Raw genomic sequence first — 21,552 nt, 5'->3', positions numbered from 1 at the left:
TAAGGGGTTTGGGGGGGTCCAAGAGGGGTTAAGGGGGGTTTGGGGGGGTCCAAGTTTGGGGGGGTCCAAAGGGGTTTGGGGGGGTCCTAAGGGGTTTGGGGGGGTCCTAAGGGGGTTTGGGAGGGGCTTAAGGGGTTTGGGGGGGTCCAAGAGGGGTTTGGGGGGGTCCTAAGGGGGTTTGGGGGGGTCCAAAGGGGTTTGGGGGGTGCTAAGGGGGTTTGGGGGGGTCCTAAGGGGGTTTGGGGGGGTCCTAGGGGGTTTTGGGAGTTCCTTAAAGGACCCTTCATGCTTTCTTCGGCGAGGTTCCAACGCCGTCGTCTGTCGTTGTACCCCTCTCCTCAGTGGCCCTTTAAGCCGGACCCCTTCCAGCTGCAGGCCGTGCTGTGCCTGGAGCGGGGGCAATCCCTGCTGGCGGCCGCGCACACTTCCGCGGGCAAAACGGCCATCGCCGAGTACGCCATTGCCCTGGCACAGCGACACATGGCCCGGTGAGACCCCCCCGCACCCAAAAACGCCTTTTTTCCGCCCAAAAAGAGCCTCTGGAAAGCGCAAAACACACCCAAAACACACCCCCCCCCCCCCCCCCCCCACCTTTGCTATGTTGTTCTAGCGCCGCTGCAGTACCCAGTGTGGCCACAAGAGGTCGCGTCATGGTGGTGCCATTAAGAGCGCCAAACCCATCGCATAAAGCCCCATTTTGGGGTGCTCAGACCCCACATTGGGGTCCCAAACCATCATTGGGGGTCTCTAAACACTCCCGGACCCCATATTGACCTTTTTCACCCCAAAAATCGCTTCCAAAAGACCCAAAACACCCCCAAAATGCAGCTCCCCCCCGCCCTAGCGCTGCTGCAGTACCCAGTGTGGCCACAAGAGGTCGCGTCATGGTGGTGCCATTAAGAGCGCTAAACCCATCGCATAAGGCCCCATTTTGGGGTGCTCAGACCCCACATTGGGGTCCCCAATCATCATTGGGGGTCTCTAAACACCTCGGACCCAAAATTGACCTTTTTCACCCCAAAAATCACTTCCAAAAGACCCAAAACACCCCCAAAATGCAGCTCCCCCCCGCCCTAGCGCCGCTGCAGTACCCAGTGTGGCCACAAGAGGTCGCGTCATGGTGGTGCCATTAAGAGCGCTAAACCCATCGCATAAAGCCCCATTTTGGGGTGCTCAGACCCCACATTGGGGTCCCAAACATCATTGGGGGTCTCTAAACACCCCCGGACCCCAATTGACCTTTTTCACCCTAAAAATCGCCTCCAAAAGACCCAAAACACCCCCAAAATGCAGCTCCGCCCCTGCCCTAGCGCCGCTGCAGTACCCAGTGTGGCCACAAGAGGTCGCGCCATGGTGGTGCCATTAAGAGCGCTAAACCCATCGCATAAAGCCCCTTTTTGGGGTGCTCAGACCCCCCCATTGTGGTCCCCAATCATCATTGGGGGTCTCTAAACACCTCGGACCCAAAATTGACCTTTTTCACCCCAAAAATCACTTCCAAAAGACCCAAAACACCCCCAAAATGCAGCTCCCCCCCGCCCTAGCGCCGCTGCAGTACCCAGTGTGGCCACAAGAGGTCGCGCCATGGTGGTGCCATTAAGAGCGCTAAACCCATCGCATAAAGCCCCATTTTGGGGTGCTCAGACCCCACATTGGGGTCCCAAACCATCATTGGGGGTCTCTAAACACCCCCGGACCCAAAATTGACCTTTTTCACCCCAAAAATCGCGTCCAAAAGACCCAAAACACCCCCAAAATGCAGCTCCCCCCCGCCCTAGCGCCGCTGCAGTATCCAGTGTGGCCACAAGAGGTCGCGCCATGGTGGTGCCATTAAGAGCGCTAAACCCATCGCATAAAGCCCCATTTTGGGGTGCTCAGACCCCACATTGGGGTCCCAAACCATCATTGGGGGTCTCTAAACACCCCCGGACCCAAAATTGACCTTTTTCACCCCAAAAATCGCGTCCAAAAGACCCAAAACACCCCCAAAATGCAGCTGCCCCCCTGCCCTAGCGCTGCTGCAGTACCCAGTGTGGCCACAAGAGGTCGCGCCATGGTGGTCCCATTAAGAGCGCCAAACCCATCGCATAAAGCCCCATTTTGGGGTGCTCAGACCCCACATTGTGGTCCCCAATCATCAGTGGGGGTCTCTAAACACCCCCGGACCCAAAATTGACCTTTTTCACCCCAAAAATCGCCTCCAAAAGACCCAAAACACCCCCAAAACCCAGCTCTCCCCCCTTTCCTGCAATACCCAATGTGGCCACAAGGCGTCGCTGTTGTCTTTTATGGCTCTTAATACTCTCCTATAAGCTCCTTATGGGGTCATGGGGGTCCCTCCTATTTCCCCCCCATTTCCTCCCCCTATTGACCCCCATTGCCCCCCATTTCCCTCCCCAGCTCCATTTACACGTCTCCCATCAAGGCTCTTTCCAACCAGAAGTTCCGGGATTTCCGGAGCACCTTTGGATCTGTGGGGCTGCTCACGGGGGACGTCCAACTGCACCCCGAGGCCTCCTGCCTGGTCATGACCACCGAGATCCTGCGGTGAGCGCCCCGAAATGCACCTGAAACAGCCCAAAATGCACCAAAACCACCCCAAAATAGCCCCAAACAGCCCAAAATGCACCCGAAACAGCCCAAAATGCACCAAAACCACCCCAAAATAGCCCCAAACAACCCAAAATGCACCAAAACCACCCCAAAATAGCCCCAAACAGCCCAAAATGCACCCGAAACAGCCCAAAATGCACCCAAATCACCCCAAAATAGCCCCAAACAGCCCAAAATGCACCAAAACCACCCCAAAATAGCCCCAAACAGCCCAAAATGCACCCGAAACAGCCCAAAATGCACCCAAATCACCCGAAAATGCACCTGAAACAGCCCAAAATGCACCAAAACCACCCCAAAATAGCCCCAAACAGCCCAAAATGCACCCGAAACACCCCAAAATGCACCCGAAACAGCCCAAAATGCACCTGAAACACCCCAAAATGCACCCGAAACAGCCCAAAATGCACCCAAAACAGCCCAAAATGCACCCGAAACAGCCCAAAATGCACCTGAAACAGCCCAAAATGCACCTGAAACAGCCCAAAATGCACCCGAAACAGCCCAAAATGCACCCGAAACAGCCCAAAATGCACCCGAAACAGCCCAAAATGCACCTGAAACAGCCCAAAATGCACCCGAAACAGCCTAAAATGCACCAAAACCACCCCAAAATAGCCCCAAACAGCCCAAAATGCACCCCAAACAGCCCAAAATGCACCCAAAGCACCCCAAAATGCACCCGAAACAGCGCAAAATGCACCTGAAACACGCCAAAATGCACCCAAAACAGCCCAAAATGCACCTGAAACAGCCCAAAATGCACCAAAACCACCCCAAAATAGCCCCAAATAACCCCAAACAGCCCCAAATGCACTCAAATCACCCCAAAATGCACCCAAAACAGCCCAAAATGCACCAAAACCACCCCAAAATAGCCCCAAACAGCCCAAAATGCACCCAAATCACCCCAAAATATACCCAGAACACCCCAAACCACTTAAAATACACCCCAAACCACCCAAAATACACCCCAAACAGCATAAACTGCACCCAAACCAGCCCAAAATGCACCAAACCCACCCTGAAATAGCCCCAAACAGCCCAAAATGCACCCAAATCACCCCAAAATGCCCACAGAACAGCCCAAAATATCCCCAAAACAGCCAAACCAGCACAAAATACAGCCAAACCCCCCCAAAATGCATCAAAAACTCTCCAAAATGCACCCTAAACACCCCAAAATAACCCAAAATGGCCCAAAATACACATAAAGCACCCCAAAACTCACCCAGAGGCCTCCTGCCTGCTCATGACCCAAAACACCCCAAAATACACCCAAACCAGAGCAAAATACACCCCAAAAAGCCCAAAATACACCCCAAAAGCCCAAAATACACCCAAACTATGTGAAATTACACCAAGACCACCCCAAAATACCCCCCAAAAGAGCCCCAAATACACCCAAACCAGCCCCAAATACACCCCAAATATACCTCAATATACCCCCAAAACACCCCCAAATACCCCCAAAACACCTCAAAACGGCCCCAAATACCCCAAAAAACAACCAAATACCCCAAAACACCTCAAAACAGCCCAAAATACCCCAAAATACCCCCAAATACCCCCAAACCCCCTCTTTCTGCCCCATAGCTCCATGCTCTACAACGGCTCCGATGTGATCCGGGACCTGGAATGGGTCATCTTCGACGAGGTCCATTACATCAATGATGCTGAGGTGAGGGGGGGCCGCTATGGGGCGCCTATGGGGCTATGGGGGGGGTCCTATGGGGTCCCTATGGGGGTTATTGGGGTCTCTATGGGGGTTATTGGGGGTCCTATGGGGCTGGAGGGGGTCCTATGGGGTCCCTATGGGGGTTATTGGGGTCCCTATGGGGGTTATTGGAGGTCCTATGGGGCTGGGGGGGTCCTATGGTGGTTATTGGGGTCCCTATGGGGGTTATTGGGGGTCCTATGGGGCTGGGGGGGGTCCTATGGGGGTCCCTATGGGGGTTATTGGGGTCTCTATGGGGGTTATTGGGGGTCCTATGGGGCTGGGGGGGGTCCTATGGGGGTTATTGAGGTCCCTATGGGGGTTATTGGGGTCCCTATGGGGGTTATTGGGGGTCCTATGGGGCTGGGGGGGTCTTATTGAGGTCCCTATGTGGGGTATTGGGGGTCCTGTGGGGTTGGGGGGGTCCTATGGGGCTGGGGGGGATCTCATTGGGGTCCCTATGGGGGTTATTGGGGGTTTCTTTGGGGCACAATTGGGGTTATTGGGGTCTCTATGGGTCACTATGGGGTCTCCATGGGTCACTATGGGGTCTCTATGGGGTCTCCATGGGGTCTCTATGGGTCTCCATGGGTCTCTATGGGGTCTCTGTGGGTCTGTATGCGTTTCCGTGGGTCTCTATGGGGTCTCTATAGGATCTCTATTGGGTCTCTATGAGTCTCTGTGGGTTTCCATGGGTCTCTATGGGGTCTCTATGGGTCTCCATGGGTCCCTATGGGTCTCCATGGGGTCTCTATGGGTCTCCATGGGTCCCTATGGGTCTCCATGGGGTCTCTATGGGTCTCTATGGGTCTCCATGGCTCCCTATGTGTCTCCGTGGGTCTTTATGGGTCTCTATGGGTCTCCATGGGGTCTCTATGGGTCTCTATGGGTCTCCGTGGGTCTCTATGGGTCTCTGTGGGTCTCCATGTGTCTCCGTGGGTCTCTATGGGTCTGCCCCACAGCGCGGGGTGGTGTGGGAGGAGGTTCTCATCATGCTGCCCGAGCACGTGAAGCTCGTCCTGCTCAGCGCCACCATCCCCAACGCCATGGAGTTCGCTCAGTGGGTCGGGTAAGGGGGCAGTGGGGCAGTGGGGGGCAATGGGGGGCAATGGGGGGCAATGGGGCAATGGGGTAAAGGGGGCAATGGGGGGCAATGGGGTAAAGGGGGTCAATGGGGGCAATGGGGTAATGGGGCAATGGGGGGCAATGGGGCAATGGGGGGCAATGGGGGCAATGGGGGGCAATGGGGGCAATGGGGGGCAATGGGGGCAATGGGGGCAATGGGGGGCAATGGGGGCAATGGGGGGCAATGGGGGGGAATGGGGGGCAATGGGGGCAATGGGGGGCAATGGGGGGCAATGGGGGCAATGGGGGGCAATGGGGGCAATGGGGGGCAATGGGGGCAATGGGGGGCAATGGGGGCAATGGGGGGCAATGGGGGCAATGGGGTAATGGGGCAGTGGGGCAGTGGGGTGTTTCTGGGTGTATTTGTGCTGATTTTGGGGTATTTTGGTCCGATTTGGGGGTATTTTGGTCCGATTTTGCGGTATTTTGGTGCGATTTTGCGGTATTTTGGTCCGATTTTGCGGTATTTTGGGTTGTTTGGGGCCGATTTTGCGGTATTTTGGTGCGATTTTGCGGTATTTTGGTCCGATTTGGGGGTATTTTGTCCGATTTTGGGGTATTTTTTGTTGTTTTGGTCCGATTTTGGTGTATTTTGGGCCGATTTTGATGTATTTTGGGGTATTTTGGACAAATTTTGGCGTATTTTGGTCCGATTTTGTGGTATTTTGTCCGATTTGGGGGTTTTGGGGTATTTTGGTCCGATTTTGGGGTATTTTGTCCGATTTTGGGGTATTTTGGGTTGTTTGGGGCCGATTTTGGGTTGTTTTTGTCCGATTTTGGGGTATTTTGTGCTGATTTTGATGTATTTTGTGCTGTTTTGTTCCGATTTTGGGTTGTTTTTGTCCGATTTTGGGGTATTTTGGTCTGATTTTGGGGTATTGGGGTATTTTGGTCCGATTTGGGGGTATTTTGGGATATTTTGTTCCGATTTGGGGTATTTTGTCCGATTTTGGTGTATTTTGGGATATTTTGGTCCGATTTTGGGGTATTTTGTGCTGATTTTGATGTATTTTGTGCTGTTTTGTTCCGATTTTGGCGTATTTTGGTCTGATTTTGGGGTATTGGGGTATTTTGGTCCGATTTTGGGGTATTTTGGGTTGTTTTGTTCCGATTTGGGGTATTTTGTCCGATTTTGGGGTATTTTGGGATATTTTGGTCCGATTTTGGGGTATTTTGTCCGATTTGGGGGTTTTGGGGTATTTTGGTCCGATTTTGGGGTATTTTGTCCGATTTTGGGGTATTTTGGGATATTTTGGTCCGATTTTGGGGTATTTTGGGCTGATTTTGATGTATTTTGGGCTGTTTTGTTCCGATTTTGGGTTGTTTTTGTCCGATTTGGGGGTATTTTGGGCCGATTTTGATGTATTTTGGGCTGTTTTGTTCCGATTTTGGGTTGTTTTTGTCCGATTTTGCTCTGATTTGTGTCTATTCGGGTGTCCTCCCCCCGTGTCCCCCCCCAAAGCCGCACGAAGCGGCGGTGCCTGCGGGTGCTGAGCACCCAGCGCCGCCCGGTGCCGCTCCAGCACTTCCTGTACACGGGGCAGGGGCCCCGCAGCCGCGAGCAGCTCTTCCTGCTGCTGGATGCACACGGGGCCCTCAACACACAGGGGTGAGCACGGGGGGACCCGGGGGACCCATGGGACCCATAGAGACCCATAGGGACACATAGGGAGCCATAGGGACCCATAGAGATCCATAGGGACACATAGGGATACATAGAGAGCCATAGAGACCCATAGGGACCCATAGGGACCCATAGGGACCCATAGGGACACATAGAGAGCCATAGAGACCCATAGGGACACATAGGGAGCCATAGGGATACATAGGGACCCATAGAGATCCATAGGGACACATAGAGACCCATAGAGACCCATAGGGACACATAGGGACACATAGGGAGCCATAGGGACCCATAGGGAGCCATAGGGAACATAGGGATCCATAGGAACACATAGGGACCCATAGAGACCCATAGAGACTATAGAGACCCATAGAGACCCATAGGCACCCATAGAGACCATAGAGACCCCGTAGAGACCCATAGAGACCCATACAGACCCATACAGACCCATTGTGACTATAGAGACCCATAGAGTCCCATAGTGACCCATAGGCACCCATAGAGACCATAGAGACCCCGTAGAGACCCATAGAGACCCATAGAGACCATAGAGACCCATAGAGACCCATAGAGACCCATAGAGAGCCATAGAGACCCATAGTGAACCATAGAGACCCATAGAGACCATAGAGAGAGACCCATTGAGACCCATGGAGCCCCATTGACACCCATTGAGGCCCATTGACCATAGAGAGAGACCCCGTGGACACTCCATAGACCCCCCCCATAGACACCCTATAGAGACCCCATGGACACCCCATAGACACCCTATAGAGACCCCATGGACACCCTATAGAGACCCCATGGACACCCTATAGAGACCCCATGGACACCCCATAGACACCCTATAGAGACCCCATGGACACCCCCATAGACACCCTATAGAGACCCCATGGACACCCTATAGAGACCCCATGGACACCCTATAGAGACCCCATGGACACCCCCATAGACACCCCATAGACCCCCCATAGACACCCTATCCCCAGCCCCATAGACACCCCATGGACACCCCATAGACCCCCCCATAGACACCCCATAGACCCCCCATAGACACCCTATCCCCTGCCCCATAGACACCCCATGGACACCCCATAGACCCCACCATAGACCCCCCATAGACACCCTATCCCCAGCCCCATAGACACCCCATGGACACCCCACCCCATTCTAACCCCATAGAACCCCATTATAACCCCATTAAACCCCATTATAACCCCATAGAACCCCATTAAACCCCATAGAACCCCATTATAACCCCATTAAACCCCATTAGAACCCCATTCTAACCCCATTCTAACCCCACAGAACCCCATTATAACCCCATAGAACCCCATTCTAACCCCATTCTAACCCCATTATAACCCCATAGAACCCCATTCTAACCCCATAGAACCCCATTAAACCCCACAGAACCCCATAGATCCCCCTCTCCATCCCATAATCCCCACCCTTGAGGCAGTGCTGGGCCCCATCCAGGCACTCGGGGCTCAATTCGTTGTCCCCAAAGGAACCCAAGAGCTCGGAGACCACGAGGTCGGCGCCCTCGGGGGGGCTCCAGCCCCTCATGTCCTGCCCCACAACCGTCACCTGCGCCCCCCACTCCTCGTACTGCCAGCTCTGCAGCCTGCGGGGGATAGGGGGCGGCTATGGGGCGCTATGGGGTGGCTATGGGGTGTCTATGGGGGTCTATGGGGTGGCTATGGGGTGTCTATGGGGTGTCTATGGGGTGTCTATGGGGTGTCTATGGGGCTCTATGGGGGTCTATGGGGGTCTATGGGGTGTCTATGGGGTGTCTATGGGGTGTCTATGGGGTGGCTATGGGGGTCTATGGGGTGTCTATGGGGTGTCTATGGGGTGGCTATGGGGTGTCTATGGGGGTCTATGGGGTGTCTATGGGGCGCTATGGGGTGTCTATGGGGTGTCTATGGGGTGCTATGGGGTGTCTATGGGGGTCTATGGGGTGTCTATGGGGCGCTATGGGGTGTCTATGGGGTGGCTATGGGGTGTCTATGGGGCCTATGGGAGTCTATGGGGTGGCTATGGGGTGTGTATGGGGTGTGTATGGGGGTCTATGGGGTGTCTATGGGGTGTCTATGGAGTTCTATGGGGGTCTATGGGTGGCTATGGGGTGTCTGTGGGGTGGCTATGGGGTGTCTATGGGGGTCTATGGGGTGGCTATGGGGGTCTATGGGGTGTCTATGGGGGTCTATGGGGTGCCTATGGGGGTCTATGGGGTGTCTATGGGGCGCTATGGGGTGTCTATGGGGTGGCTATGGGGTGTCTATGGGGGGTCTATGGGGTGTCTATGGGGTGGCTATGGGGTGTCTATGGGGGTCTATGGGGTGTCTATGGGGTGGCTATGGGGTGTCTATGGGGGTCTATGGGTGTCTATGGGGTGGCTATGGGGTGTCTATGGGTGTCTATGGGGTGTCTATGGGGCTCTATGGGGCTCTATGGGGGTCTATGGGGGGCTCCAGCCCCTCATGTCCTGCCCCACAACCGTCACCTGCGCCCCCCACTCCTCGTACTGCCAGCTCTGCAGCCTGCGGGGGATAGGGGGCGGCTATGGGGCGCTATGGGGTGGCTATGGGGTGGCTATGGGGTGTCTATGGGGGTCTATGGGGTGTCTATGGGGTGGCTATGGGGTGTCTATGGTGAGTCTATGGCGTGTCTATGGGGCGCTATGGGGTGTCTATGGGGGTCTATGGGGGTCTATGGGGGTCTATGGGGGGCTCCAGCCCCTCATGTCCTGCCCCACAACCGTCACCTGCGCCCCCCACTCCTCGTACTGCCAGCTCTGCAGCCTGCGGGGGATAGGGGGCGGCTATGGGGCGGCTATGGGGTGTCTATGGGGCGCTATGGGGTGTCTATGGGGTGTCTATGGGGTGTCTATGGGGTGTCTATGGGGTGTCTATGGGGGTCTATGGGTGTCTATGGGGTGTCTATGGGGCGCTATGGGGTGTCTATGGGGTGTCTATGGGGGTCTATGGGGTGTCTATGGGGTGTCTATGGGGGTCTATGGGGTGTCTATGGGGTGGCTATGGGGTGTCTATGGGGCTCTATGGGGGTCTATGGGGGTCTATGGGGGTCTATGGGGGGCTCCAGCCCCTCATGTCCTGCCCCACAACCGTCACCTGCGCCCCCCACTCCTCGTACTGCCAGCTCTGCAGCCTGCGGGGGATAGGGGGCGGCTATGGGGCGCTATGGGGTGGCTATGGGGTGTCTATGGGGTGTCTATGGGGGTCTATGGGGTGTCTATGGGGTGGCTATGGGGTGTCTATGGGGTGTCTATGGGGTGTCTATGGGGCGCTATGGGGTGTCTATGGGGCGCTATGGGGGTCTATGGGGGTCTATGGGGTGTCTATGGGGGTCTATGGGGTGTCTATGGGGGTCTATGTGACATCTATGGGGGTCTATGGGGTGGCTATGGGGGGTCTATGGGCATCTATGGGGGTCTATGGGGTGTCTATGGGGGTCTATGGGGGGCTCCAGCCCCTCATGTCCTGCCCCACAACCGTCACCTGCGCCCCCCACTCCTCGTACTGCCAGCTCTGCAGCCTGCGGGGGATAGGGGGTGTCTATGGGGCGCTATGGGGTGTCTATGGGGTGGCTATGGGGGTCTATGGGGTGTCTATGGGGCTCTATGGGGCTCTATGGGGGTCTATGGGGTGTCTATGGGGCGCTATGGGGTGGCTATGGGGTGTCTATGGGGGTCTATGGGGTGTCTATGGGGTGGCTATGGGGGTCTATGGGGTGTCTATGGGGTGTCTATGGGGGTCTATGGGGTGTCTATGGGGCTCTATGGGGGTCTATGGGGGTCTATGGGGGGCTCCAGCCCCTCATGTCCTGCCCCACAACCGTCACCTGCGCCCCCCACTCCTCGTACTGCCAGCTCTGCAGCCTGCGGGGGATAGGGGGCGGCTATGGGGCGGCTATGGGGTGTCTATGGGGGTCTATGGGGTGTCTATGGGGTGTCTATGGGGCGCTATGGGGTGGCTATGGGGGGCTATGGGGTGTCTATGGGGTGTCTATGGGGGTCTATGGGTGTCTATGGGGTGTCTATGGGGCGCTATGGGGTGTCTATGGGGTGTCTATGGGGGTCTATGGGGTGTCTATGGGGTGTCTATGGGGGTCTATGGGGTGTCTATGGGGTGGCTATGGGGTGTCTATGGGGCTCTATGGGGGTCTATGGGGGTCTATGGGGGTCTATGGGGGGCTCCAGCCCCTCATGTCCTGCCCCACAACCGTCACCTGCGCCCCCCACTCCTCGTACTGCCAGCTCTGCAGCCTGCGGGGGATAGGGGGCGGCTATGGGGCGGCTATGGGGTGGCTATGGGGTGTCTATGGGGGTCTATGGGGCGCTATGGGGTGTCTATGGGGTGTCTATGGGGTGTCTATGGGGCGCTATGGGGTGTCTATGGGGGGTCTATGGGGGTCTATGGGGGGTCTGTGGGGGGTCTATGGGGGTCTATGGGGGGTCTATGGGGCTCTATGGGGGTCTATGGGGGTCTATGGGGGGTCTATGGGGGTCTATGGGGTGCCTATGGGTGTCTATGGGGCAGCTATAGGGTGCCTATGGGGTGTCTATGGGGTGCCTGTGGGTGTCTATAGGCATCTATGGGATGTCTGTGGGGTGTCTATGGGGTGGCTATGGGGTGTCTATGGGGGTCTATGGGGTGTAATATGGGGCGCTATGGGGTGTCTATGGGGTGTCTATGGGGTGAATATGCGGGGTCTATGGGGTGTCTATGGGGGTCTATGGGGTGTCTATGGGGCGCTATGGGGTGTCTATGGGGTGGCTATGGGGTGTCTATGGGGGGTCTATGGGGTGTCTATGGGGTGGCTATGGGGTGTCTATGGGGGTCTATGGGGTGTCTATGGGGTGGCTATGGGGTGTCTATGGGGGTCTATGGGTATCTATGGGGTGGCTATGGGGTGTCTATGGGGGTCTATGGGGTGGCTATGGGGGTCTATGGGGTGTCTATGGGGGTCTATGGGGTGCCTATGGGGGTCTATGGGGTGTCTATGGGGAGTCTATGGGGTCTCTATGGGGGGTCTATGGGGGGTCTATGGGGTGTCTATGGGGTGGCTATGGGGTGTCTATGGGGGTCTATGGGGTGTCTATGGGGTGGCTATGGGGTGTCTATGGGGGTCTATGGGTGTCTATGGGGTGGCTATGGGGTGTCTATGGGTGTCTATGGGGTGTCTATGGGGCTCTATGGGGCTCTATGGGGGTCTATGGGGGGCTCCAGCCCCTCATGTCCTGCCCCACAACCGTCACCTGCGCCCCCCACTCCTCGTACTGCCAGCTCTGCAGCCTGCGGGGGATAGGGGGCGGCTATGGGGCGCTATGGGGTGGCTATGGGGCGGCTATGGGGAGTCTATGCGGGTCTATGGGGTGTCTATGGGGGTCTATGGGGTGTCTATGGGGGCCTATGGGGTGGCTATGGGGTGGCTATGGGGCGCTATGGCGGGCTATGGGGTTTCTATGGGGCTCTACAGGATACCAAGGGGGGGGTCTACGGGGTCTCTATGGGGTTTCTGTGATGTCTCTATGGGGCTGTATGGGGTCTCTATGGGGATCTATGGGGCTATATGGGGTCTCTATGGGGATCTATGGGGTTTCTATGGGGCTCTATGGGGTTTCTATGTGGCTGTATGGGGTCTCTATAGGGCTCTGTGGGGCCCTATGATGTCTCTATGGACATCCCCCCCCCGCCCCCCGCTCTATGGGGGCACTATGGGGCAGGGCTATGGGGCAGGGCTATGGGGCAGCGCTATGGGGCAGGGCTATGGGGCAGCGCTATGGGGCAGCGCTATGGTGTAGGGCTATGGGGCAGCGCTACGGGGCAGTGCTATGGGGCAGGGCTACGGGGCAGCGCTATGGGGCAGCGCTATGGGGCAGGGCTATGGGGCAGGGCTATGGGGCAGCACTAAGGGGCAGCACTATGGGGCAGGGCTATGGGGCAGCGCTATGGGGCAGCGCTATGGGGCAGGGCTATGGGGCAGCGCTACGGGGCAGGGCTATGGGGCAGGGCTATGGGGCAGCGCTATGGGACAGGGCAATGGTGTAGGGCTATGGGGCAGCGCTACGGGGCAGTGCTATGGGGCAGGGCTATGGGGCAGGGCTATGGGGCAGGGCTATGGGGCAGCACTACAGGGCAGCGCTATGGGGCAGGGCTATGGGGCAGCGCTATGGGGCAGGGCTATGGGGCAGCGCTATGGGACAGGGCTATGGTGTAGGGCTATGGGGCAGCGCTACGGGGCAGGGCTATGGGGCAGCGCTATGGGGCAGGGCTATGGGGCAGCGCTACGGGGCAGCGCTACGGGGCAGGGCTACGGGGCAACGCTATGGGGCAGCGCTATGGGGCAGCGCTATGGGGCAGGGCTATGGTGTAGGGCTATGGGGCAGCGCTATGGGGCAGGGCTATGGGGCAGCGCTATGGGACAGGGCTATGGGGCAGGGCTATGGGGCAGCGCTATGGGGCAGGGCTATGGTGTAGGGCTATGGGGCAGGGCTATGGGGCAGCGCTATGGGGCAGCGCTATGAGGCAGGGCTACGGGGCAGCGCTACGGGGCAGCTCTATGGGGCAGGGCTATGGGGGAGCGCCATGGGGCAGAGGCATGGGGGAGCGCCATGGGGCAGAGGCATGGGGGAGCGCCATGGGGCAGCGCTATGGGGCAGGGCCATGGGGCAGCTCTATGGGGCAGCGCTATTGGGCAGCGCTATGGGGCAGGGCTATGGGGCAGCGCTATGGGGCAGCGCTACGGGGCAGGGCTATGGGGCAGCGCTATGGGACAGGGCTATGGTGCAGGGCTATGGGGCAGCGCTATGGGGCAGGGCTATGGGGCAGCGCTATGGGGCAGCGCTACGGGGCAGGGCTATGGGGCAGGGCTATGGGGCAGCGCTATGGGACAGGGCTATGGTGTAGGGCTATGGGGCAGCGCTATGGGGCAGGGCTATGGGGCAGCGCTATGGGGCAGGGCTATGGTGTAGGGCTATGGGGCAGCGCTATGGGGCAGTGCTATGGGGCAGCGCTATGGGGCAGCACTAAGGGGCAGCATTAAGGGGCAGCACTATGGGGCAGGGCTATGGGGCAGCGCTATGGGGCAGCGCTACGGGGCAGGGCTATGGGGCAGCGCTATGGGACAGGGCTATGGTGTAGGGCTATGGGGCAGCGCTACGGGGCAGGGCTATGGGGCAGCGCTATGGGGCAGGGCTATGGGGCAGCACTATGGGGCAGGGCTATGGGGCAGGGCTATGGGGCAGGGCTATGGGGCAGCGCTATGGGGCAGGGCTATGGGGCAGCGCTATGGGGCAGCACTACGGGGCAGCGCTATGGGGCAGGGCTATGGGGCAGCGCTATGGGGCAGGGCTATGGGGCAGCGCTATGGGGCAGGGCTAAGGGGCAGCGCTATGGGGCAGGGCTATGGGGCAGGGCTATGGGGCAGCGCTATGGGGCAGTGCTATGGGGCAGGGCTATGGGGCAGGGCTATGGGGCAGCGCTATGGGGCAGTGCTATGGGGCAGCGCTACGGGGCAGCGCTATGGGGCAGCGCTATGGGGCAGGGCTATGGGGCAGCGCTATGGGGCAGCGCTACGGGGCAGGGCTATGGGGCAGCGCTATGGGACAGGGCTATGGTGTAGGGCTATGGGGCAGCGCTATGGGGCAGGGCTATGGGGCAGCGCTATGGGGCAGCGCTACAGGGCAGGGCTATGGGGCAGGGCTATGGGGCAGCGCTATGGGGCAGCGCTACGGGGCAGGGCTATGGGGCAGCGCTATGGGACAGGGCTATGGTGTAGGGCTATGGGGCAGCGCTATGGGGCAGGGCTATGGGGCAGCGCTATGGGGCAGCGCTATGGGGCAGGGCTATGGGGCAGCGCTATGGGGCAGCGCTATGGGGCAGCGCTATGGGGCAGCACTACAGGGCAGCGCTATGGGGCAGGGCTACGGGGCAGCGCTATGGGGCAGGGCTATGGGGCAGCGCTATGGGGCAGCGCTATGGGGCAGCGCTCACGTGACCACGGCGTTGGGGTTCTTCTCCACGGCGTAGACCCTGATTGGCCGCGCTGCCTGGCGGGAAGCTCGGAGGGCGGCGCTCACCAGCGGCCCCCGCCCCGCCCCCAGCACCATCACCACCCTATGGGGCAGAGCGAGGTGTGGGGCGCCCCATAGCGACCCATAGCGGGGACCCATAGGGACCCATAAGTGGGGTACACAGACCCATAGGGACCCATAAGTGGGATAGACAAACCCATAGGGACCCATAAGTGGGGTTGGGGGACCCGTAAGTGGGGTTGGGGGACCCATAAGTGGGGTAGAGGGACCCATAGGGACCCATAAGTGGTGTAGAGGGGACTCATAGGGACCCATAAGTGGGGCTGGGGGACCCATAGGGACCCATAAGTGGGGTAGAGGGACCCATAAGTGGGGTAGAGGGACCCATAGGGACCCATAAGTGGGGCTGGGGGACCCATAGGGACCCATAAGTGGGGGAGAGGGACCCATAAGTGGGGTAAGAGGGACCCATAAGTGGGGTAGAGACCCATAGGTGGGGTAGGGGGACCCATAGGGACCCATAAGTGGTGTAGAGGGGACTCATAGGGACCCATAAGTGGGGCTGGGGGACCCATAGGGACCCATAAGTGGGGTAGAGGGACCCATAAGTGGGGTAGAGGGACCCATAGGGACCCATAAGTGGGGCTGGGGGACCCATAGGGACCCATAAGTGGGGTAGAGCCACCCATAAGTGGGGTAAGAGGGACCCATAAGTGGGGTAGAGACCCATAGGTGGGGTAGGGGGACCCATAGGGACCCATAAGTGGTGTAGAGGGGACTCATAGGGACCCATAAGTGGGGCTGGGGGACCTATAGGGACCCATAAGTGAGGTATACGGACCCGTAAGTGGGGTAGAGGGACCCATAAGTGGGGTAGGGGGACCCATAGGGACCCATAAGTGGGGTGCAGGGGTGCCCCATAGGGATGTGGGGCACCCCACAGATGGCGTATGGGGTTCCCCAAAGGACCCGTGAGGTGCAGAGGGACCCATAGGGATGTGGGGCACCCCATAGGGACCCATAAGTGGGGTGCAAGGGTGCCCCATAGCGATGTGGGGTGCCCCATAGCGATGTGGGGCGCCCCATAGCACTCACTGCACATTGGTGTCCTTCTCCTCCTCAGGCACCCGGTCGAGCAGGCACCTATATATCGCCTTATAAGGAAGTAAAAGGGGGGGCGTGGTTATGCTAATGAGGCGCGGGACAGCAGCCAATGGGAGGCCTCGGCCCCGCCCACCTGCTGGTATTGGGAGTATTTGATTGGATCCTTCTCGAACACCTCATAGGTCTGCGACTCCAGGTTGTCCATAAGGGGCTATGGGGAGAAGGGGGCGTGGCCTGTGAGCCCCATATATGGGCAGGCCACGCCCACTTCCACTCCCCACAAGACCCATTTGACTCCATATATGGGCAGGCCACGCCCCCTTCCACTCCCCATACGACCCATTTCCATATATAGGCAGGCCACGCCCCCCTTTCCCCCGCCCCATAGAACCATTTAACCCCATATATGGGCAGGCCACGCCCCCTTCCCTGCCCCATAGAACCCATTTAACCCCATATATGGGCAGGCCACGCCCCCTTCCCTGCCCCATAGAACCATTTAACCCCATATATGGGCAGGCCACGCCCCCTTCCCTGCCCCATAGAACCCATTTAACCCCATATATGGGCAGGCCACGCCCCCTTCCACTCCACATTTACCCCCATAGGAACCCTCCAACCCCATAGACCCCATTCTCAGCCCCATAGAACCCCATTCCCAGCCCCATAGAACCCATTCCAAACCCCATAGAACCCCATTCCCAGCCCCACAAACCCCATTCCCAGCCCCACAGACCCCATTCCCAGCCCCATAGAACCCATTCCAAACCCCATAGAACCCATTCCAAGCCCCATAGACCCCATTCCCAGCCCCACAAACCCCATTCCCAGCCCCACAGACCCCATTCCCAGCCCCATAGAACCCATTCCAACCCCACCCCATTCCCAGCCCCACAAACCCCATTCCCAGCCCCACAAACCCCATTCCCAGCCCCATAGAACCCCATTCCCAGCCCCACAAACCCCATTCCAACCCCCACAAACCCCATTCCCAGCCCCATAGACCCCATTCCCAGCCCCATAGACCCCATTCCAGCCCCACAAACCCCATTCCCAGCCCCACAAACCCCATTCCCAGCCCCATAGACCCCATTCCCAGCCCCACAAACCCCATTCCCAGCCCCACAAACCCCATTCCCAGCCCCATAGAACCCATTCCCAGCCCCATAGAACCCATTCCCAGCCCCACAAACCCCATTCCCAGCCCCATAGAACCCATTCCCAGCCCCATAGAACCCCATTCCCAGCCCCATAGACCCCATTCCCAGCCCCATAGACCCCATTCCCAGCCCCATAGAACCCCATTCCCAGCCCCACAGAACCCCATTCCCAGCCCCATAGCCCCACCCCATTCCCAGCCCCACAAACCCCATTCCCAGCCCCACAAACCCCATTCCCAGCCCCACAAACCCCATTCCCAGCCCCATAGAACCCCATTCCCAGCCCCATAGAACCCCATTCCCAGCCCCATAGAACCCCATTCCCAGCCCCATAGAACCCATTCCCAGCCCCATAGACCCCATTCCCAGCCCCATAGAACCCATTCCCAGCCCCACAAACCCCATTCCCAGCCCCATAGACCCCATTCCCAGCCCCATAGACCCCATTCCCAGCCCCACAAACCCCATTCCCAGCCCCATAGACCCCATTCCAAACCCCATAGACCCCATTCCCAGCCCCACAAACCCCATTCCCAGCCCCATAGAACCCCATTCCCAGCCCCATAGAACCCATTCCAACCCCCACAAACCCCATTCCCAGCCCCATAGAACCCCATTCCCAGCCCCATAGAACCCCATTCCCAGCCCCATAGAACCCCATTCCCAGCCCCACAAACCCCATTCCCAGCCCCATAGAACCCCATTCCCAGCCCCATAGAACCCATTCCCAGCCCCACAAACCCCATTCCCAGCCCCACAGACCCCATTCCCACCCCACAAACCCCATTCCCAGCCACACAAACCCCATTCCAAGCCCCATAGACCCCCATTCCCAGCCCCATAGAACCCCATTCCCAGCCCCACAAACCCCATTCCCAGCCCCACAGACCCCATTCCCAGCCCCACAGCCCCCCCCCCTCCAGCCCCATAGCGGCCCCCCAACCTGCAGGGGGCTCTGCAGGTAATCCTCGTAGCCCCTAGCGAAGAGCTCATAGGCCGAGGGGGGGGGCCGGTGCTGCCCCACATGTTCCAGGTACTGCAGGTAGGAAGCCAGGGGCTTCCCCCCATGGCGGGGGGCGCCCGTCAGCACCACCTGCACCTCCAACTTGGGGGGCGGGCACAGGGGGGGACGGTGGGGGTACAGAGAGATCACGTAGGGACCCATAGAGATCCATAGGGACCCATAGGGACCCATAGAGATCCATAGGGACCCATAGGGACCCATAGAGATCCATAGGGACCCATAGGGACCCATAGAGATCCATAGGGACCCATAGGGACCCATAGAGAACCATAGGGACCCATAGGGACCCATAGGGACCCATAGAGAACCATAGGGACCCATAGGGACCCATAGGGACCCATAGAGAACCATAGGGACCCATAGGGACCCATAGAGACCCATAGAGACCCATAGGGACCCATAGACACCCCATAGAGACCCATAGAGACCCATAGAGACCCATAGACACCCCATAGAGACCCATAGGGGTCCAGAGAGACCCATAGGGACCCATAGAGACCCATAGAGACACATAGAGACCCATAGAGATCCATAGAGACACATAGAGACACATAGAGACCCATAGAGACACATAGAGACCCATAGAGACCCATAGAGACACATAGAGACCCATAGAGACCCATAGAGACCCATAGAGATCCACAGACACCACACAGAGCCCTATAGACACCCCATAGAGCCCCATAGACCCCCTCAGATACCCCATAGAGACCCCATAGAGACCCCATAGAGACCCACAGACACTCCATAGAGCCCTATAGAGCCCCATAGACACCTCACAGACACCTTATAGAACCCCATAGACACCCCATGGAGCCACATAGACACCCCACGGACCCCCATAGACACCCCATAGACACCCCATAGAGCCACATAGACACCCCATGGACCCCCATAGAAACCCCACAGAGCCCCATACAGACCCCACAGAGCCCCATAGACACCCCACAGACCCCCATAGAAACCACAGACTCCCATAGACCCCCCATAGACCCCCATAGAAACCCCACAGAGCCATATAGACACCCCATAGAGCCCCATAGACCCCCAGACACCCCACAGACCCCCATAGACAACCCATAGACCCCCATAGAAACCACAGACCCCCATAGACACCCCATAGACCCCCATAGACACACCATAGAGCCCCATAGACCCCCATAGAAACCACAGACCCCCATAGACCCCCCATAGACCCCCCATAGACCCCCATAGACCCCCCCATAGACCCCCATAGACCCCCATAGACCCCCCATAGACCCCCCATAGACCCCCATAGACCCCCATAGACCCCCCCCCTCATAGACCCCCATAGACCCCCATAGACCCCCATAGACCCCCATAGACCCCCATAGACACCCCATAGACCCCCATAGACCCCCATAGACCCCCATAGACACCCCATAGACCCCCATAGACCCCCATAGACCCCCCATAGACCCCCATAGACCCCCATAGACCCCCCATAGACCCCCATAGACCCCCATAGACCCCCATAGACCCCCCATAGACCCCCATAGACCCCCATAGACCCCCATAGACCCCCATAGACCCCCCATAGACCCCCATAGACCCCCCATAGACCCCCATAGACCCCCATAGACCCCCCATAGACCCCCATAGACACCCCATAGACCCCCCATAGACCCCCATAGACCCCCCATAGACCCCCATAGACCCCCATAGACCCCCCATAGACCCCCCATAGACCCCCATAGACCCCCCATAGACCCCCATAGACCCCCCATAGACCCCCCATAGACCCCCATAGACCCCCCATAGACCCCCACAGACCCCCATAGACCCCCACAGACCCCCATAGACCCCCATAGACCCCCCATAGACCCCCATAGACCCCCACAGACCCCCATAGACCCCCATAGACACCCCATAGACCCCCATAGACCCCCACAGACCCCCATAGACCCCCCATAGACCCCCCATAGACACCCCATAGACCCCCATAGACCCCCATAGACCCCCATAGACACCCCATAGACCCCCCATCTCCCCCCATACCTTAAGGAGCCGGGCGAGGAGGCGCTGGTGGGGCCTGGAGAGCACGGGGAACCCCTTCTTGTTGGTGAGGAAGAGGCTGGTGGGCAGCAGGGCGGCCTTCAGGGGCTCCCCCAACCAGCGCTCTAGGGCGGCGTTGGAGGGCAGGTCCGGCCCCACCTCTAGGGCTGGGGTAGGGGGAGAATGGGGGTCGCTATGGGGCTGGGGGATGGGGAATGGGGGGGGGTCGCTATGGGGCTGGGGGATGGGGAATGGGGGGGGCGCTATGGGGCTGGGGGATGGGGAATGGGGGGTTAAGGGGGGTTGTTATGGGGCTGGGATATGGGAAAGGGGGGGGTTAAGGGGGTTGTTATGGGGCTGGGGTATGGGGGGGTCGCTATGGGGCTGGGGTATGGGGAATGGGGGGGTAAGGGGGGTTGCTATGGGGCTGGGGTATGGGGAATGGGGGGTTAAGGGGGGTCGCTATGGGGCTGGGGGATGGGGAATGAAAGGTTAAGGGGGTTGTTATGGGGCTGGGGTATGGGGGGTGTCGCTATGGGGCTGGGGGATGGGGAATGGGGGGTCGCTATGGGGCTGGGGGATGGGGAATGGGGGTCGCTATGGGGCTGGGGGATGGGGAATATGGGGCTGGGGGATGGGGAATGGGGGGTCGCTATGGGGCTGGGGGATGGGGAAGGGGGGGGTCCCTATGGGGCTGGGGTATGGGGAATGGGGGGGGTCGCTATGGGGCTGGGGGATGGGGAATGGGGGGGGCTCGCTATGGGGCTGGGGGATGGGGAATGGGGGGGGTCGCTATGGGGCTGGGGGATGGGGAATGGGGGGGTCGCTATGGGGCTGGGGGATGGGGAATGGGGGGGGGTCGCTATGGGGCGGGGGGATGGGGAATGGGGGGGTCGGGGGATGGGGTATGGGGGTGTCGCTATGGGGCTGGGGGATGGGGAATGGGGGGGTCGCTATGGGGCTGGGGGATGGGGAATGGGGGGGTCGCTATGGGGCTGGGGGATGGGGAATGGGGGGGTCGCTATGGGGCTGGGGGATGGGGAATGGGGGGGGTCGCTATGGGGCTGGGGGATGGGGAAAGGGGGGGTCGCTATGGGGCTGGGGGAT

At 58.9% G+C, this 21,552-nt stretch overlaps 2 protein-coding genes across 2 annotated transcripts; one reads left to right on the top strand and one right to left on the bottom strand.

The window, feature by feature from the left end:
• Nucleotides 1-342: 342 nt before the first annotated feature.
• Nucleotides 343-7,068, top strand: LOC130593764 (SKI2 subunit of superkiller complex protein-like; the record flags this gene model as incomplete). The annotated part of the gene is made up of 5 exons (XM_057399137.1): nucleotides 343-488; nucleotides 2,401-2,547; nucleotides 4,210-4,294; nucleotides 5,293-5,399; nucleotides 6,918-7,068. Coding segments are annotated over 5 exons (636 nt in total), but the record flags the coding sequence as incomplete, so codon positions are not given.
• Nucleotides 7,069-8,364: 1,296 nt separating this feature from the next.
• PRMT5 (protein arginine methyltransferase 5) lies at nucleotides 8,365-20,612 on the bottom strand (the record flags this gene model as incomplete). Its single annotated transcript, XM_057399136.1, has 7 exons — nucleotides 8,365-8,375; nucleotides 8,531-8,706; nucleotides 15,101-15,223; nucleotides 16,237-16,295; nucleotides 16,379-16,456; nucleotides 18,349-18,510; nucleotides 20,449-20,612. Coding segments are annotated over 7 exons (773 nt in total), but the record flags the coding sequence as incomplete, so codon positions are not given.
• Between the last annotated feature and the right edge of the window lie 940 nt (nucleotides 20,613-21,552).

The sequence above is a fragment of the Pezoporus wallicus genome, unplaced genomic scaffold (assembly GCF_028554395.1).
Source record: "Pezoporus wallicus isolate ANWC-B61680 ecotype Strahan unplaced genomic scaffold, APGP_CSIRO_Pwel_v1 contig_14278, whole genome shotgun sequence".
Taxonomy (NCBI): domain Eukaryota; kingdom Metazoa; phylum Chordata; class Aves; order Psittaciformes; family Psittacidae; genus Pezoporus; species Pezoporus wallicus.
Note: the sequence above shows the minus strand (reverse complement) of the source record. Positions and strands in the feature narration are given on the sequence as shown.